Source organism: Silurus aristotelis, assembly GCF_946808225.1.
Source record: "Silurus aristotelis genome assembly, chromosome: 5".
NCBI lineage: Eukaryota > Metazoa > Chordata > Actinopteri > Siluriformes > Siluridae > Silurus > Silurus aristotelis.
The window spans coordinates 1-12500 of record NC_139578.1 but is presented as its reverse complement, the minus strand read 5'-3'; the positions used below and the strand labels follow the sequence as shown (position 1 = coordinate 12500).

The window sequence follows — 12500 nt, the reverse complement described above, 5'->3', positions numbered from 1 at the left end:
GGTCCAATGCAGAGAACTAAAGGTGTTTTGAGAAATCGGAACATCAGCAGCTTCATCATGTGTTTTTAGTGAACTCAGAGTTCTAGAGATGATGGAGATGAAGATGGAGAAGAGGTTGAGGCGTGTAGTTGATTTCATGCATGTTTTTAGCCGAGATTTTTATTCACTCGTTTTCTGCAGGAATTTTTTAAATGAAAACTTTTATTCTTTTTTATTTTTTTAATTCTGTGGGGGGAAAAAAGAAAATTTGATATGAAACATTATTTTGGACTCAAAAAAACTCAAATTAAAAAGGGAGAAACTGATTCTGTCCTGGTTTTATTTCAATCGGAGTTAAATCACATCACTGCAATAAACCTGGCTGTGTTTCATCTGCACTTCTCCTCAGTCTGAACTTTTACCCATGTGTTAAACGTCAGATTTCTACACACCGTTATTTTCAGTCCACTGTTTGTTTATTGAGATCAGCATTAAAAATACACAAAAAAAAAATAACCCTTGTATAAATAAATTCAGAACAAAATTATTTAAGAACATTTAAATGGTCGTTTAGTCTTTAGCGATCTTCAGCTCCAGTTCTTCTGTCCTCTCAGGACGTCCCTCCTCTCGAAGTGGAGGCGGAGCTTCAGCCTCACAGGCCTCTGCCTCGTGATTGGCCGAGGACTCTGACATGGCCGGGTTTAGAGTTTGAGTGACAGGCGTCATGGCGATGGGAGAAGGCTGAAGAGGAAGAAAACAGTGTGTGTAGTGCATTAACGTGGAAGTGACGACCCAGTCACGTATTCATGCAACCTGGCAATGACATGGCTTAGGTGTGTGTGTGTGTGTTTGTGAAAGACTGACCAGAGACACACTTCCATTCCAGTAGAGCTTAAATTCTGAGCGGCACAGCGCCACCATCAGGCTGCAGAACAGACAGCAGGGCACCAGGTAGAGCAGAGCTGGTTGAGCCGACTGCAGCAGCCACACACACACAAAACTGAGGACCAGACCCATGGTGTAGCCTACACACACACAGGTACAACACCACATCACACTTGTACTGCATGAATATACGTGTGTGTGTGTGTGTGTGTGAGAGAGAGAGAGACTCACCAAATATAGACACCAGGAAGTAAACCCGTGATGAGCTTATGAGAACATCAAACCTGTGGCAGTACGCTATGAGGAAACCTGATACACATAACACAACTTATCATTCTACACCACTGCTGTGTTGTGTTGTGTTGTTGTTGAGGTCATGAGTATAAAGTATGGTGAGATGTTGCAATACCTGGGATCAAAATGTCTCCAAGACCCAACAGCATGAACGGGTGACTGCAGAGAGACGCCTTACCGAGGTTCAGGTACGGAACTTTCAAAACCATTGGGAGCTACACACACACACACACACACACACACAAAAAACAGTGACAACAGTGACTGTTCATATTGTTTATTGTGGTGTGTGTGTGTGTGCACAAGTCTCACCTTCTCCTGTGTGGATGAATCAGAGGGACCTACTCCAACTTCAACCATGATGCTCTCCCCACTCTACATACACACACACACACACACACACACACACACACACACACACACACATGGACGAGACCTGAATCAGTATAAAATGTGTGTGTGTGTGTGTGTGCGCGTGTGTGTGTGTACCTTAGTAAAATAAGGTGATATAAAAACAAAGAAGACGTCGTACACTAACAGAGATACGAGCAGTAAAGCGCACGCCTGAGGGGGAAACAATTACAACACAATTACACAATAATCCTACTACACAACATCACCATTACACAACTTTATATTTACACACAGTTATAAAGGTCCGTGTGACTCACTCTGAAACTGGGTAGTTTGTATGTTTTCAGGATGTAAAGACAGCAGGCCATCCCCAGTGTGTCTTGCAGTGCCCATGCCCACCTTACAAACACACACACATACACACACACACACACGGGTTTGTGTAAATGTAAACGTAGTGTGGACTGAGGCTCTAAACAGGACAGGGGAATAATGGAGAAGTCTAAATGTGTGTGTTTACCGGTCATCCTTGCGAAACACAACCCAGATGGCGCTCACACCCACACACAACACACCCAGCAGCAGCATCCGCACCTCCGGACACTTCTTTAAGTAGGGCAGCTTGTTCTCAGTAATCCTGCTCCACACACACACACACACACACACACACACACACATATATATAAAACATTTTAAGTAAGATCATCAATGCAGATTTGGAGGAAGAAGTGGAGGTGGAGGTGTTGTGGGGTGTAGAGGTGAAGGTGTTGTAGGGTGTAGAGCTGGGGGTGTTGTGAGGTGTAGAGGTGGAGGTGTTGTGGGGTGTAGAGGTGGAGGTGTTGTGGGGTGTAGAGGTGTGGGTGTTGTGGGGTTTAGAGGTGGAGGTGTTGTGGGGTGTAGAGGTGGGCGTGTTGTGGGGTGTAGAGGTGGGCGTGTTGTGGGGTGTAGAGGTGGGGGGTTTTGTGGGGTTTAGAGGTGGAGGTGTTGTGGGGTGTAGAGGTGGGGGGTTTTGTGGGGTTTAGAGGTGGAGGTGTTGTGGGGTGTAGAGGTGGAGGTGTAGAGGTGTGGGTGTAGAGGTGGAGGTGTTGTGGGGTGTAGAGGTGGGCGTGTTGTGGGGGGTGTTGTGGGGTGTAGAGGTGGAGGTGTTGTGGGGTGTAGAGGTGTGGGTGTTGTGGGGTGTAGAGGTGGGGGGTTTTGTGGGGTTTAGAGGTGGAGGTGTTGTGGGGTGTAGAGGTGGAGGTGTTGTGGGGTGTAGAGGTGGGGGGTTTTGTGGGGTTTAGAGGTGGAGGTGTTGTGGGGTGTAGAGGTGGAGGTGTAGAGGTGTGGGTGTAGAGGTGGAGGTGTAGAGGTGGGGGTGTTGTGGGGTGTAGAGGTGTGGGTGTTGTGGGGTGTAAAGGTGTGGGTGTTGTGGGAGGTGGAGGTGTTGTGGGGTGTAGAGGTGGGGGGTTTTGTGGGGTGTAGAGGTGGAGGTGTTGTGGGGTGTAGAGGTGGGGGGTTTTGTGGGGTTTAGAGGTGGGGGGTTTTGTGGGGTGTAGAGGTGTGGGTGTTGTGGGGTGTAGAGGTGTGGGTGTTGTGGGGTGTAGAGGTGGGGGGTTTTGTGGGGTTTAGAGGTGGAGGTGTTGTGGGGTGTAGAGGTGGAGGTGTTGTGGGGTGTAGAGGTGGGGGGTTTTGTGGGGTTTAGAGGTGGAGGTGTTGTGGGGTGTAGAGGTGGAGGTGTAGAGGTGTGGGTGTAGAGGTGGAGGTGTAGAGGTGGAGGTGTAGAGGTGGGCGTGTTGAGGTGGGCGTGTTGAGGTGGGCGTGTTGAGGTGGAGGTGTAGAGGTGGGCGTGTTGAGGTGGAGGTGTAGAGGTGGGCGTGTTGTGGGGTGTAGAGGTGGAGGTGTTGTGGGGTGTAGAGGTGGAGGTGTTGTGGGGTGTAGAGGTGGGGGGTGTTGTGGGGTGTAGAGGTGTGGGTGTTGTGGGGTGTAGAGGTGGGCGTGTTGTGGGGTGTAGAGGTGGGGGGTTTTGTGGGGTGTAGAGGTGGAGGTGTTGTGGGGTGTAGAGGTGGAGGTGTAGAGGTGTGGGTGTAGAGGTGGAGGTGTAGAGGTGGGCGTGTTGTGGGGTTTAGAGGTGGGCGTGTTGTGGGGTTTAGAGGTGGGCGTGTTGTGGGGTTTAGAGGTGGGCGTGTTGTGGGGTGTAGAGGTGGAGGTGTTGTGGGGTGTAGAGGTGGAGGTGTTGTGGGGTGTAGAGGTGGAGGTGTTGTGGGGTGTAGAGGTGGAGGTGTAGAGGTGTGGGTGTAGAGGTGGAGGTGTAGAGGTGGGCGTGTTGTGGGGTTTAGAGGTGGAGGTGTTGTGGGGTGTAGAGGTGGAGGTGTTGTGGGGTGTAGAGGTGGGGGGTGTTGTGGGGTGTAGAGGTGGGAGGTGTTGTGGGGTGTAGAGGTGGAGGTGTAGAGGTGTGGGTGTAGAGGTGGAGGTGTAGAGGTGGAGGTGTAGAGGTGTGGGTGTAGAGGTGGAGGTGTAGAGGTGTGGGTGTAGAGGTGGAGGTGTTGTGGGGTGTAGAGGTGGGAGGTGTTGTGGGGTTTAGAGGTGGGGGGTGTTGTGGGGTGTAGAGGTGGAGGTGTTGTGGGGTGTAGAGGTGGGGGGTGTTGTGGGGTGTAGAGGTGGGAGGTGTTGTGGGGTGTAGAGGTGGAGGTGTTGTGGGGTGTAGAGGTGGGAGGTGTTGTGGGGTGTAGATGTGAAGGTGGTTGGGCTGCTGACCTGCAGGTTGCTACAGGAATTCTGCGGACGATGATCCAGAGACAGTTGTACAGACCCACAGATGCAGTGACACAAAAAATCCCAATGGAGATGTGCACTGTGAAGAAGCACAACATCAGGAACATCAGGAGCTCTAATAGTTTTTCTCTTTCATGGTTTTGACCAATGAATCTTTTGACCATAAAACAAACACTTTTCACTGTCACTTCTCATCATCCTTATCATCATCATTCTCCACCTTCATCACCAGGGATTCTCTGATTAACTGAGAGCAGGAAGTGTTTTTTGATTGGCTGAGAGCAAGAGGAACAGAGTCATTTATTAAATTCAGTATTAATTGAGGAAATAAAGTGAAGGTCATCACCCATATAATCGTAGAACTTGTAGAGGAGCAGCAGCAGGAGGCAGCACATCCCCACCCACACCATTATGGTGGTTGGCGTCAGGTTAATCGTCTCCTTCTCCTCCCTCTCTCTACTCTCCTCCTCCTGCTCCTCTGACCGTCTGAAGAAGACATCACACCTCACTTATCCTTTTACTACATACTGCCCCCTGGAGGCCACTGTCCCCCCAGGGAAACTGACTCACGCATTACAGTACACATTAACGACGGAATTCATCAACCGATAAAATACGGAAAAATGTATTTGCAGCCGTGTGTGTGTGTGTGTGTGTGTGTGTGTGTGTGTGTGTGTGTGTATTGGGGGAGTCCTGAGTCCCCACCCCTCAATTAGTACATTTAGAGTAACTGGAGCTTCATAATAGGAAGTTGATTTCATTAGTTCATGTGGAGAGAGAGTGCCTGTACCACCCACACTGAGCTCTGAGATAGTTGAGGAGGTGTGTGTGTGTGTGTGTGTGTGTGTGTGTGTGTGTGTGTGTGTGCTGTCTGACTTTTTGATTTCGCGGACACCAGCCCAATATCCTCCCCCTGCTACCGTCCCCAGAGCCATTAGGAACATCAGCACCACGGCGAAGTCCAACACTGGCTCATCAGGAGAGTACAGCACCACCTGCTTCCTGTCCTTAAAACGCTACACACACACACACACACAGTGAACATGTTGAAGACTCAATAGACTCTGGGTCACACCACATTGAGGAAAAACAGCTCTGTGGGTTTATTCTCCTGCTCCAGCGTCACTGTGGGTGGAGCTAGGTGCGGTAGCTGCGTGTGATTGGTCGCAGGTGTGTGATTACCGTGTGAATGTCCAGCAAGTCAGTGTAGCTGATTAAAGCCAGTGGAATGTCGATCTCCTCGAACTGTGTCTGATTTAGATTTGGAGAAAACTAAAGGAAAGAAGAGTATAATAATAATAGATGTGCTTATAACACACGTGGGGGTCAAAGGTCAGAGGTCAGACCCTCACCAGCCATTCTTTGCTGATGATCAGGAGACCTTTTGCTCCGTTGATCTGAGCCAAGCGCACTTTTTCATAAAACGTACAGTTCCCTCGCATCACCATCGCAACGGCGTCGGGAAATCCCCCATCGGGGACGTCCGAGTCGGAGCAGAGCAAAGACGAGGTCAGATCATACACCTTCACTGCAGACTGAACACACGCACACACACACACACACACACACACACACACACACACACACCAGTCAGCATTAAGCACAGTTCTAGTTCTGAGATATTGTGAGGAAACCCCCCCCCCCCCCTCACTGTGGGCTGGAGGTGTGGAGGTAAGGAGGTCCACTGAGGGTTGTAGTGGATGCAGTATTCCTTCCATCTGCTTCCTTCCAACTCACTGAAATGAGCCACGCCATATTTTCCAAACACCTGCAGAGACAAACACCACATCTGTACAACATCTGTAATAGTACAGCAGTGTTCTGAATCAGACACTCCACAGTGGTGCAGTGTTCATCAGCAGGAAATCACCACTGAGAGATGGGCAGCACATAGCTCTGTGTGTGTGTGTGTGTGTGTGTGTGTGTGTGTGTGTGTGTGTGTGTGTGTGTGTGTGTGTATTGGGGGAGTCCTGGGTCCCCACCCCTCAATTAGTACATTTAGAGTAACTGGAGCTTCATAATGGGAAGTTGATTTCATTAGTTCATGTGGAGAGAGAGTGCCTGTACCACCCACACTGAGCTCTGAGATAGTTGAGGAGGTGTGGCTCACAGCTAAAACACAGAAGTGTGAGACCTGTTGATGAAGGTCCTCGAGACCAGAAAAGCAGGTGAGCCAGTTACTGGGCTGCTGGAGGTTTAGTGCATGGAGGACCTGATCCATTGGGCAGAGTCCATGTCTTCCTTCACCACATCAATAAACCTTGTTCTTCCTCTTTTCCTCCTTCCTGGTGTCTCCACCCTCTACATTCTCCTACCGATATACCTCATGTCTCTTCTCTGCACATGTCCAAACCACCTCAATCTCGCCTCCCTCACCTTGTCTCCAAAACATCCTACATGAGTTGTCCTACACACCTGACTATCCACTTCCTGCTTTACAATCTTCACACCATCCAACCTTCTCTCTCTCTCATTTTCCTCATTCATCAGCTGCTCAAAATACTCCCTCCATCTTCTCAACACACTCTTCTCACTAGTCAACACGTTTTCTATCTCCATCCTTTATTGCTCTAACTTGCAGCACATCCTTCCCAGCTCGGTTCCTCTGCCTGGACAATCGCTACAAATCCTTTTCTCCTTCCTTACTGTCCAACTTCTCCTACAGCTCCTCATATGCCTTTTCCTTGGCTTTCACCACATCCCTCTTCACCTGCTGCCGCATCTCCTTGTTCTCCTGCCTACTTTTCTCATCACTCTGTCGATCCCACTTCTGTTTCTCCACCTCTTTCTCCTTCTGCTCTCCTGCACTTCCTCATTCCACCACCACGTCTCTTTGTCTTCTTTTCTATTTCCAGATGTTACACCAAGTACTTTTCTAACTGTCTCCCTCATCACTTCTGCAGTAGTTCCACAATCATCCAGCACCTCTTCACCACCACCGAGCTCCTGTCTGACCTCTTCCCTGATCCTCACACTACACTCTTCCTCCTTCAGTTTCCACCATCTTATTCTTCTTTCAGTCTTCACTCTCCTCCTCTTCTTCTTCACCTCCAAAACCATCCTACAGACCACCATCCGATGCTGTCTAGCTACCAGAGGTGGCAAAAGTACACACATCCTTTACTTCAGTAGAAGTACAGATCCTCATGGTTTAAAATACTCGGGGAAACGTTGAAGTACTGATTAAACTTTTTTACTCAAGTGAAAGTAAAGAAGTCTTGGCTCAGACATGTACTTCAGTAAAAAGAAGTTTGTGTCGCCATTATGAGGGAAAAACCCACAAAACGCCACCTAGAGGGTAAATTGTGTAAAACATGGCGGATTTTGTGTTTGATTTGAGACTTAAAAATATTTTTATCTGGAGTTTATTTATTTATTTTATATCTAAGTAAAGAAAGGACATCGTGGATAAATGTATTTTTTGCCGAAGGTTTTAATTTCCCCTCTTTTATATTTAGATATTTATTAATGTATTTACATTTTTTATAAAAATGGTAAAAACAGAAATGCTGAATTGAGCGCGTTAAAAACATTTAGTGCCGTTTAAAATATTTGTAATTTTGATATATATATTAATACAAAACGAATTAAAATGTTGTTCTTTAATGAATGTATCCAGGCTGAAGATCCACATATAGAACACAAGCAGAGAAAAGATGATGATGATCAGGAATGTGTCTGTTCTCAGTCATGTTCTCATCACTGACTCCCTCTGTCTCATCCACATTAACCCCAAACTTCTTACTGCCTTCTGCCTGCTGATTCTTATCTCCATAAACTAGTCTACATCTGTGGTGAGTGAGGGTCAGGACTTTATACACCAGCGGAGTGAAAAAGACGCGCAGTAACAGGAAATCAGTTGTTCGGCTGAAATCAGCGCGCAGTGAAAATAAATAAATATATTTCACCAAATCAGTGGATTAAAACTAAAGTAAGAGCCGGTTTTGAAAATGTAAGAAGTAAAAAGTACAGATATTTGTGTAAAAATGTAATGAGTAAAAGTAAAAAGTCTGAAAAATAAATAGTGGAGTAAAAAACTGAAACCAGAAAAATCTACTGAAGTACAATAATGAAGGATTTGTACTCCGCTAATTCCCTCCTCTGGTAGCTACACTGTCCCCCGCCAACACCTTACAGTCTCCAATCTCCTTCAGGTTGCATCTCCTACACAGAAGATAATCCACCTGTGTGCACCTTCCTCCACTCTTATACGTCACCCTATGATCCTCCTTCTTCTTAAAATACGTGTTCACCACTGCCATTTCCATCCTTTTAGCAAAATCTACCACCATCTGCCCTTCCACATTCCTCTCCTTAAAACCATACCTACCCATCACCTCCTCATCACCTCTGTTCCCTTCACCTACATGCCCATTAAAGTCTGCCCCAATCACCAATCGTTCTTTCCTACGTTCACCTTCTACCACTTCATCTAATTCACTCCAGAATCTTTCCTTCTCCTCCATCTCACAGCCAACTTGTGGAGCATAGGCACTGATGACATTTATCATCATCCCTTCAACTTCCACCTTCACGATCATCACCCTATCAGAAACTCTCTTCACCTCCACTACACTCTTACTGTACTCTTCCTTCAGAATCACCCCTACACCATTTCTCTTTCCATCCACACCATGATAAAACAGTTTAAACCCACCTCCAATGTTCCTGCTCTTACTCCCTTTCCACTTGGTCTCCTGAACACACAACATCTCTACCTTTCTCCTTTAATTTACACCGGTACCCTGTGGTTAATGATACCTGTGGTGGTTGTTGGTAACTCGGGCCTTGACAGATCCACTATGAAATTCTGATTCGTGATCTGCATATTTTATTTGGCAGATGTTTTACTCTGGATGTTCTTCATAACGAAACCCTCCACATTTATCTGGAGTTGAGACACTGAGAGTCACCTGACCTGTGCAACACTAATAACTGGGTTTAATTATATATTTTTAAAAACATAATAATAATAATTATAAAAGTAATAATAATAATAATAAAGAGAGAAGAAAAAAGAGCAATTTTATTACTATATTATTATTAATATTATTATTGTTATTAATATTATTATTATAGTGGTGAATAATTACTGGATGAAACACAGTTAGCCAGGTTAGCTCCTGCTGAACACATCTCTCTGTTCCTGAGGAACATGATGATGATGATGATGATGGTGGTGGTGATGATGATGATGTTCAGGATGTTCTTTTTTACCTGAGTGATGAGAAGAGCAGCGCAGATCACAGCTGATAAACACAACATCCTGATGAGGAAAATGAGGATAATGTCAGACTGACTGCTGCATCCGCTTTCAGAAGCGCACACACGCGCGCGCGCGCGGCTCGCGATTGGCTTACACAATTTCACCACAGCTTCTTCATCTATTCAGGGCCACGCGCTCAATCACCTCAAAGTGCACTACTCAGAGTCACTAGAGAAGTGCACTACAGAGAACATTCTGGATACAGCGCTCTATTCCGGCTGGGAGTGTACATCATCATCATCATCATCATCACCACCGCCACCACCATCATCATCATCATCATCACCACCATCATCATCATCATCATCATCATCATCACCACCACCATCATCATCATCATCATCATCATCACCACCACCATCATCACCATCATCGTCATAAATAATAACAATAATAATAATCATAATCATAACAATAGATAGATAGATAGATAGATAGATAGATAGATAGATAGATAGATAGATAGATAGATAGATAGATAGATGTGTGTGTGTGTGTGTGTGTGTGTGTGTGTGTGTGTGTGTGTGTGTGTGTGTGTGTGTGTGTGTGTGTGTGTGTGTGTGAGAAAAAGTGTTTGCCCCCTTCCTGATTTCTTATTTATTTGCATGTTTGTCACACTTTAATGTTTCAGATCATCAAATTAATTTAAATATTAGTAAAAGAGAACACAAGTAAACACAACATGCAGTTTTTAAATGAAGATTTCATTATTAAGGGGAAAACAAAACTACATGGCCCTGTGTGAAAAAGTGTTTGCCCCCCTGTTAAAAGTATAATTTCTCTCACCACACTCAGGCCTGATTACTGCCACAACAAAAAAGGTTTTTTGGAAGGTGTGTGTCCCATTACGTCTGGTGTAAAAGTAACAGCGCATTTCAACATCACACCAACAGTCAAATATGGTGGTGGTAGTGTGATGGTCTCAGGCTGTTTTGCTGCTTCAGGACCTGGAAGACTTGCTGTGATAAATGGAACCATGAATTCTGCTGTTTACCAAAAAATCCTGAAGGAGAATGTTCTGCCATCTGTTCGTGACCTCAAGCTGAAGTGAATTTGATTCAATTTCAATTCATGTTTATTTGTATTGAGCTTTTAACAATGAACATTGTCTTAAAGCAGCTTTACACATTTAATGTGGTGATTCAAAGTGAAGATGTTCTTTATAAGTGTAAGTTTGTCCCTGATTAGCGAGTCGGTGGAGACTGTGGTGAAGGAAAAACTTCCCGAGATGGCGATAGGAAGAAACCTTGAGAGGAACCAGACTCAAGAGGGATCCTCATCTGGGTTGCACCGAATGTCTATTTGTGGCAGGTATACAATGTTGCGGGGTGCAGTGATGATGATCAGAAGTGAACTGTATTTCTGAGTCAGTGTAGGAGACTGTTGACATTAACTACAGTCCAATCCATCCTCAAAGCTCCCGTTCTTACTCCGGAATTTCATGGAACCACCCAAGGCGTTGATGAGAAACCGTCCCAAGCTGCACAGAGTGGCCTTCAGTCGAAGAGAACACTATCCAGAGGCAGCCCTGGACGAAGTGGGAAGATCCACGGAGGGGAGAGGAGCAGGAACAGTGGTCACTGGAGCCTCAGGAGCAAGTTTAACTCGACAGAGAGAGAGAGAGAGAGAGAGAGAGAGAGAGAGAGAGAGAGAGAGAGAGAGAGAGAGAGAGAGAGAGGGAGGGAGGGAGAGGGAGAGGGAGGGAGAGGGAGGGAGAGGGAGGGAGAGAGAGAGGGAGAGAGAGAGAGAGAGAGAGAGAGAGAGAGAGAGAGAGAGAGAGAGAGAGAAGAGGGTGACAGGAAGAGAAGGATATGGATTATTAAGTCTCCTGATTGTTGTATGAAAGTTAAGTCACTGTGCAGTTTGGACTCTGGTGAGATTCACTCTGGCAGCAGAACTAAAAGGGAGAAGCAGAAGGAAACACAGACATGAGGATCTCTGGGATAAGAGACGACCCACCACACCACCATCACCAAACCTGAGTGAACGTGTGAGAGTGAGGAGACGACAGCATCCAAATATCCCAGTTCACCAAACACTCTACTTGGGTGAACTTGGGTTCTAATCCAAAACACACCAGCAGGTCCACCTCTGAATGGCTGAAGAAAAACTAAATAAAGACTTTGGAGTGGCCTAGTCAAAGTCCTGCCCTGAATCCTATTTAGATGCTGTGGCACCCGAAAAAGGCGGTTCAAAACCCTCCAATGTGGCTGAATTACAACAATTCTGAATAGATGAGTAAAGCAAAATTCCTCCACAGCGCTGAAACAGACTCAGTGCAAGTTCACACACGCTTGTTTGCAGTTGTTGCAGATGCACTGGGATATATCATCAGTGATGCATCCTGGGGTCATTGGTGTTTTGTGTCTTTCAAACATCAGACACCCTCGTCCAGGCGACCCAGCCGGAGTTGATCAGGACCCCGGCCTGTGTCCCAGTAGCAATTGCCCACGTTTCTGCCTGTTAATCCAAAGCTATCTAATGGATTTCTCTGCGGCTTTAGTTCTAATCGCCTTCAACCAGCCCAGACGTCTACACTTTTCAACTAACTCTATATATTATATTCATTATTTATCATTTATTCATCATATAATTGTATTTATTACTGATATACTCATATTTATTTTCTTTTTTGTAAATTCACTAGTTTTTATTGCAATAAAGTTCAGTATTATCTCACATGGAGTGTTATGGGATTTTTTTTGCAGGACACTGGATATGACACTGGGTGATGAGGACAGGTGAGGATGAAATGAGGATGAGGTGAGGATGAGAATAGAGTTAGGAATGGGGTGAGGATAAGGACGTGTGAGGATGAGGTGAGGATAAGGACAGGGTGAGATGAGAGTGTGAGGATGAGGTGAGGATGACTGTGTGAAGATGAGGTGAGGATGATGACAGTGTGAGGATTATTTAAGGACAGGGTGAGGTTGAGGTAAGGACAAGGTGAGGATGAGGACAGGGTGAGGAC

General features: G+C 46.0%; 2 protein-coding genes across 5 annotated transcripts in view; one reads left to right on the top strand and one right to left on the bottom strand.

The window, feature by feature from the left end:
- The window catches only part of arhgef18a (rho/rac guanine nucleotide exchange factor (GEF) 18a), a 37758-nt gene extending 37512 nt beyond the window's left edge, over positions 1 to 246 (top strand). For all 3 annotated transcript variants that reach the window (XM_083540908.1, XM_083540909.1, XM_083540910.1), the window contains one exon: positions 1 to 246. This exon is cut by the window's left edge and continues 200 nt beyond it. The gene's annotated coding sequence lies outside the window, so the exon portion shown is untranslated.
- A 190-nt stretch (positions 247 to 436) lies between these two features.
- sppl2 (signal peptide peptidase-like 2) lies at positions 437 to 9740 on the bottom strand. Of its 2 annotated transcripts, XM_083540914.1 has the most exons (15): positions 9481 to 9740; positions 5915 to 6031; positions 5616 to 5798; positions 5446 to 5535; positions 5140 to 5279; positions 4610 to 4749; positions 4246 to 4342; positions 2033 to 2149; positions 1830 to 1911; positions 1648 to 1722; positions 1471 to 1533; positions 1274 to 1373; positions 1096 to 1173; positions 844 to 1004; positions 437 to 720 (listed from the first exon to the last, which is right to left on the bottom strand). In XM_083540914.1, the coding sequence occupies exons 1-15, from the start codon at positions 9526 to 9528 to the stop codon at positions 550 to 552; spliced, it is 1662 nt and encodes a 553-aa protein (XP_083397040.1). In that variant the 5' UTR covers positions 9529 to 9740; the 3' UTR covers positions 437 to 549. The 2 variants fall into 2 exon arrangements, with proteins under 2 accessions (XP_083397040.1, XP_083397041.1); XM_083540915.1 differs by lacking the exon at positions 1648 to 1722 and having other exon boundaries at positions 9481 to 9671.
- Between the last annotated feature and the right edge of the window lie 2760 nt (positions 9741 to 12500).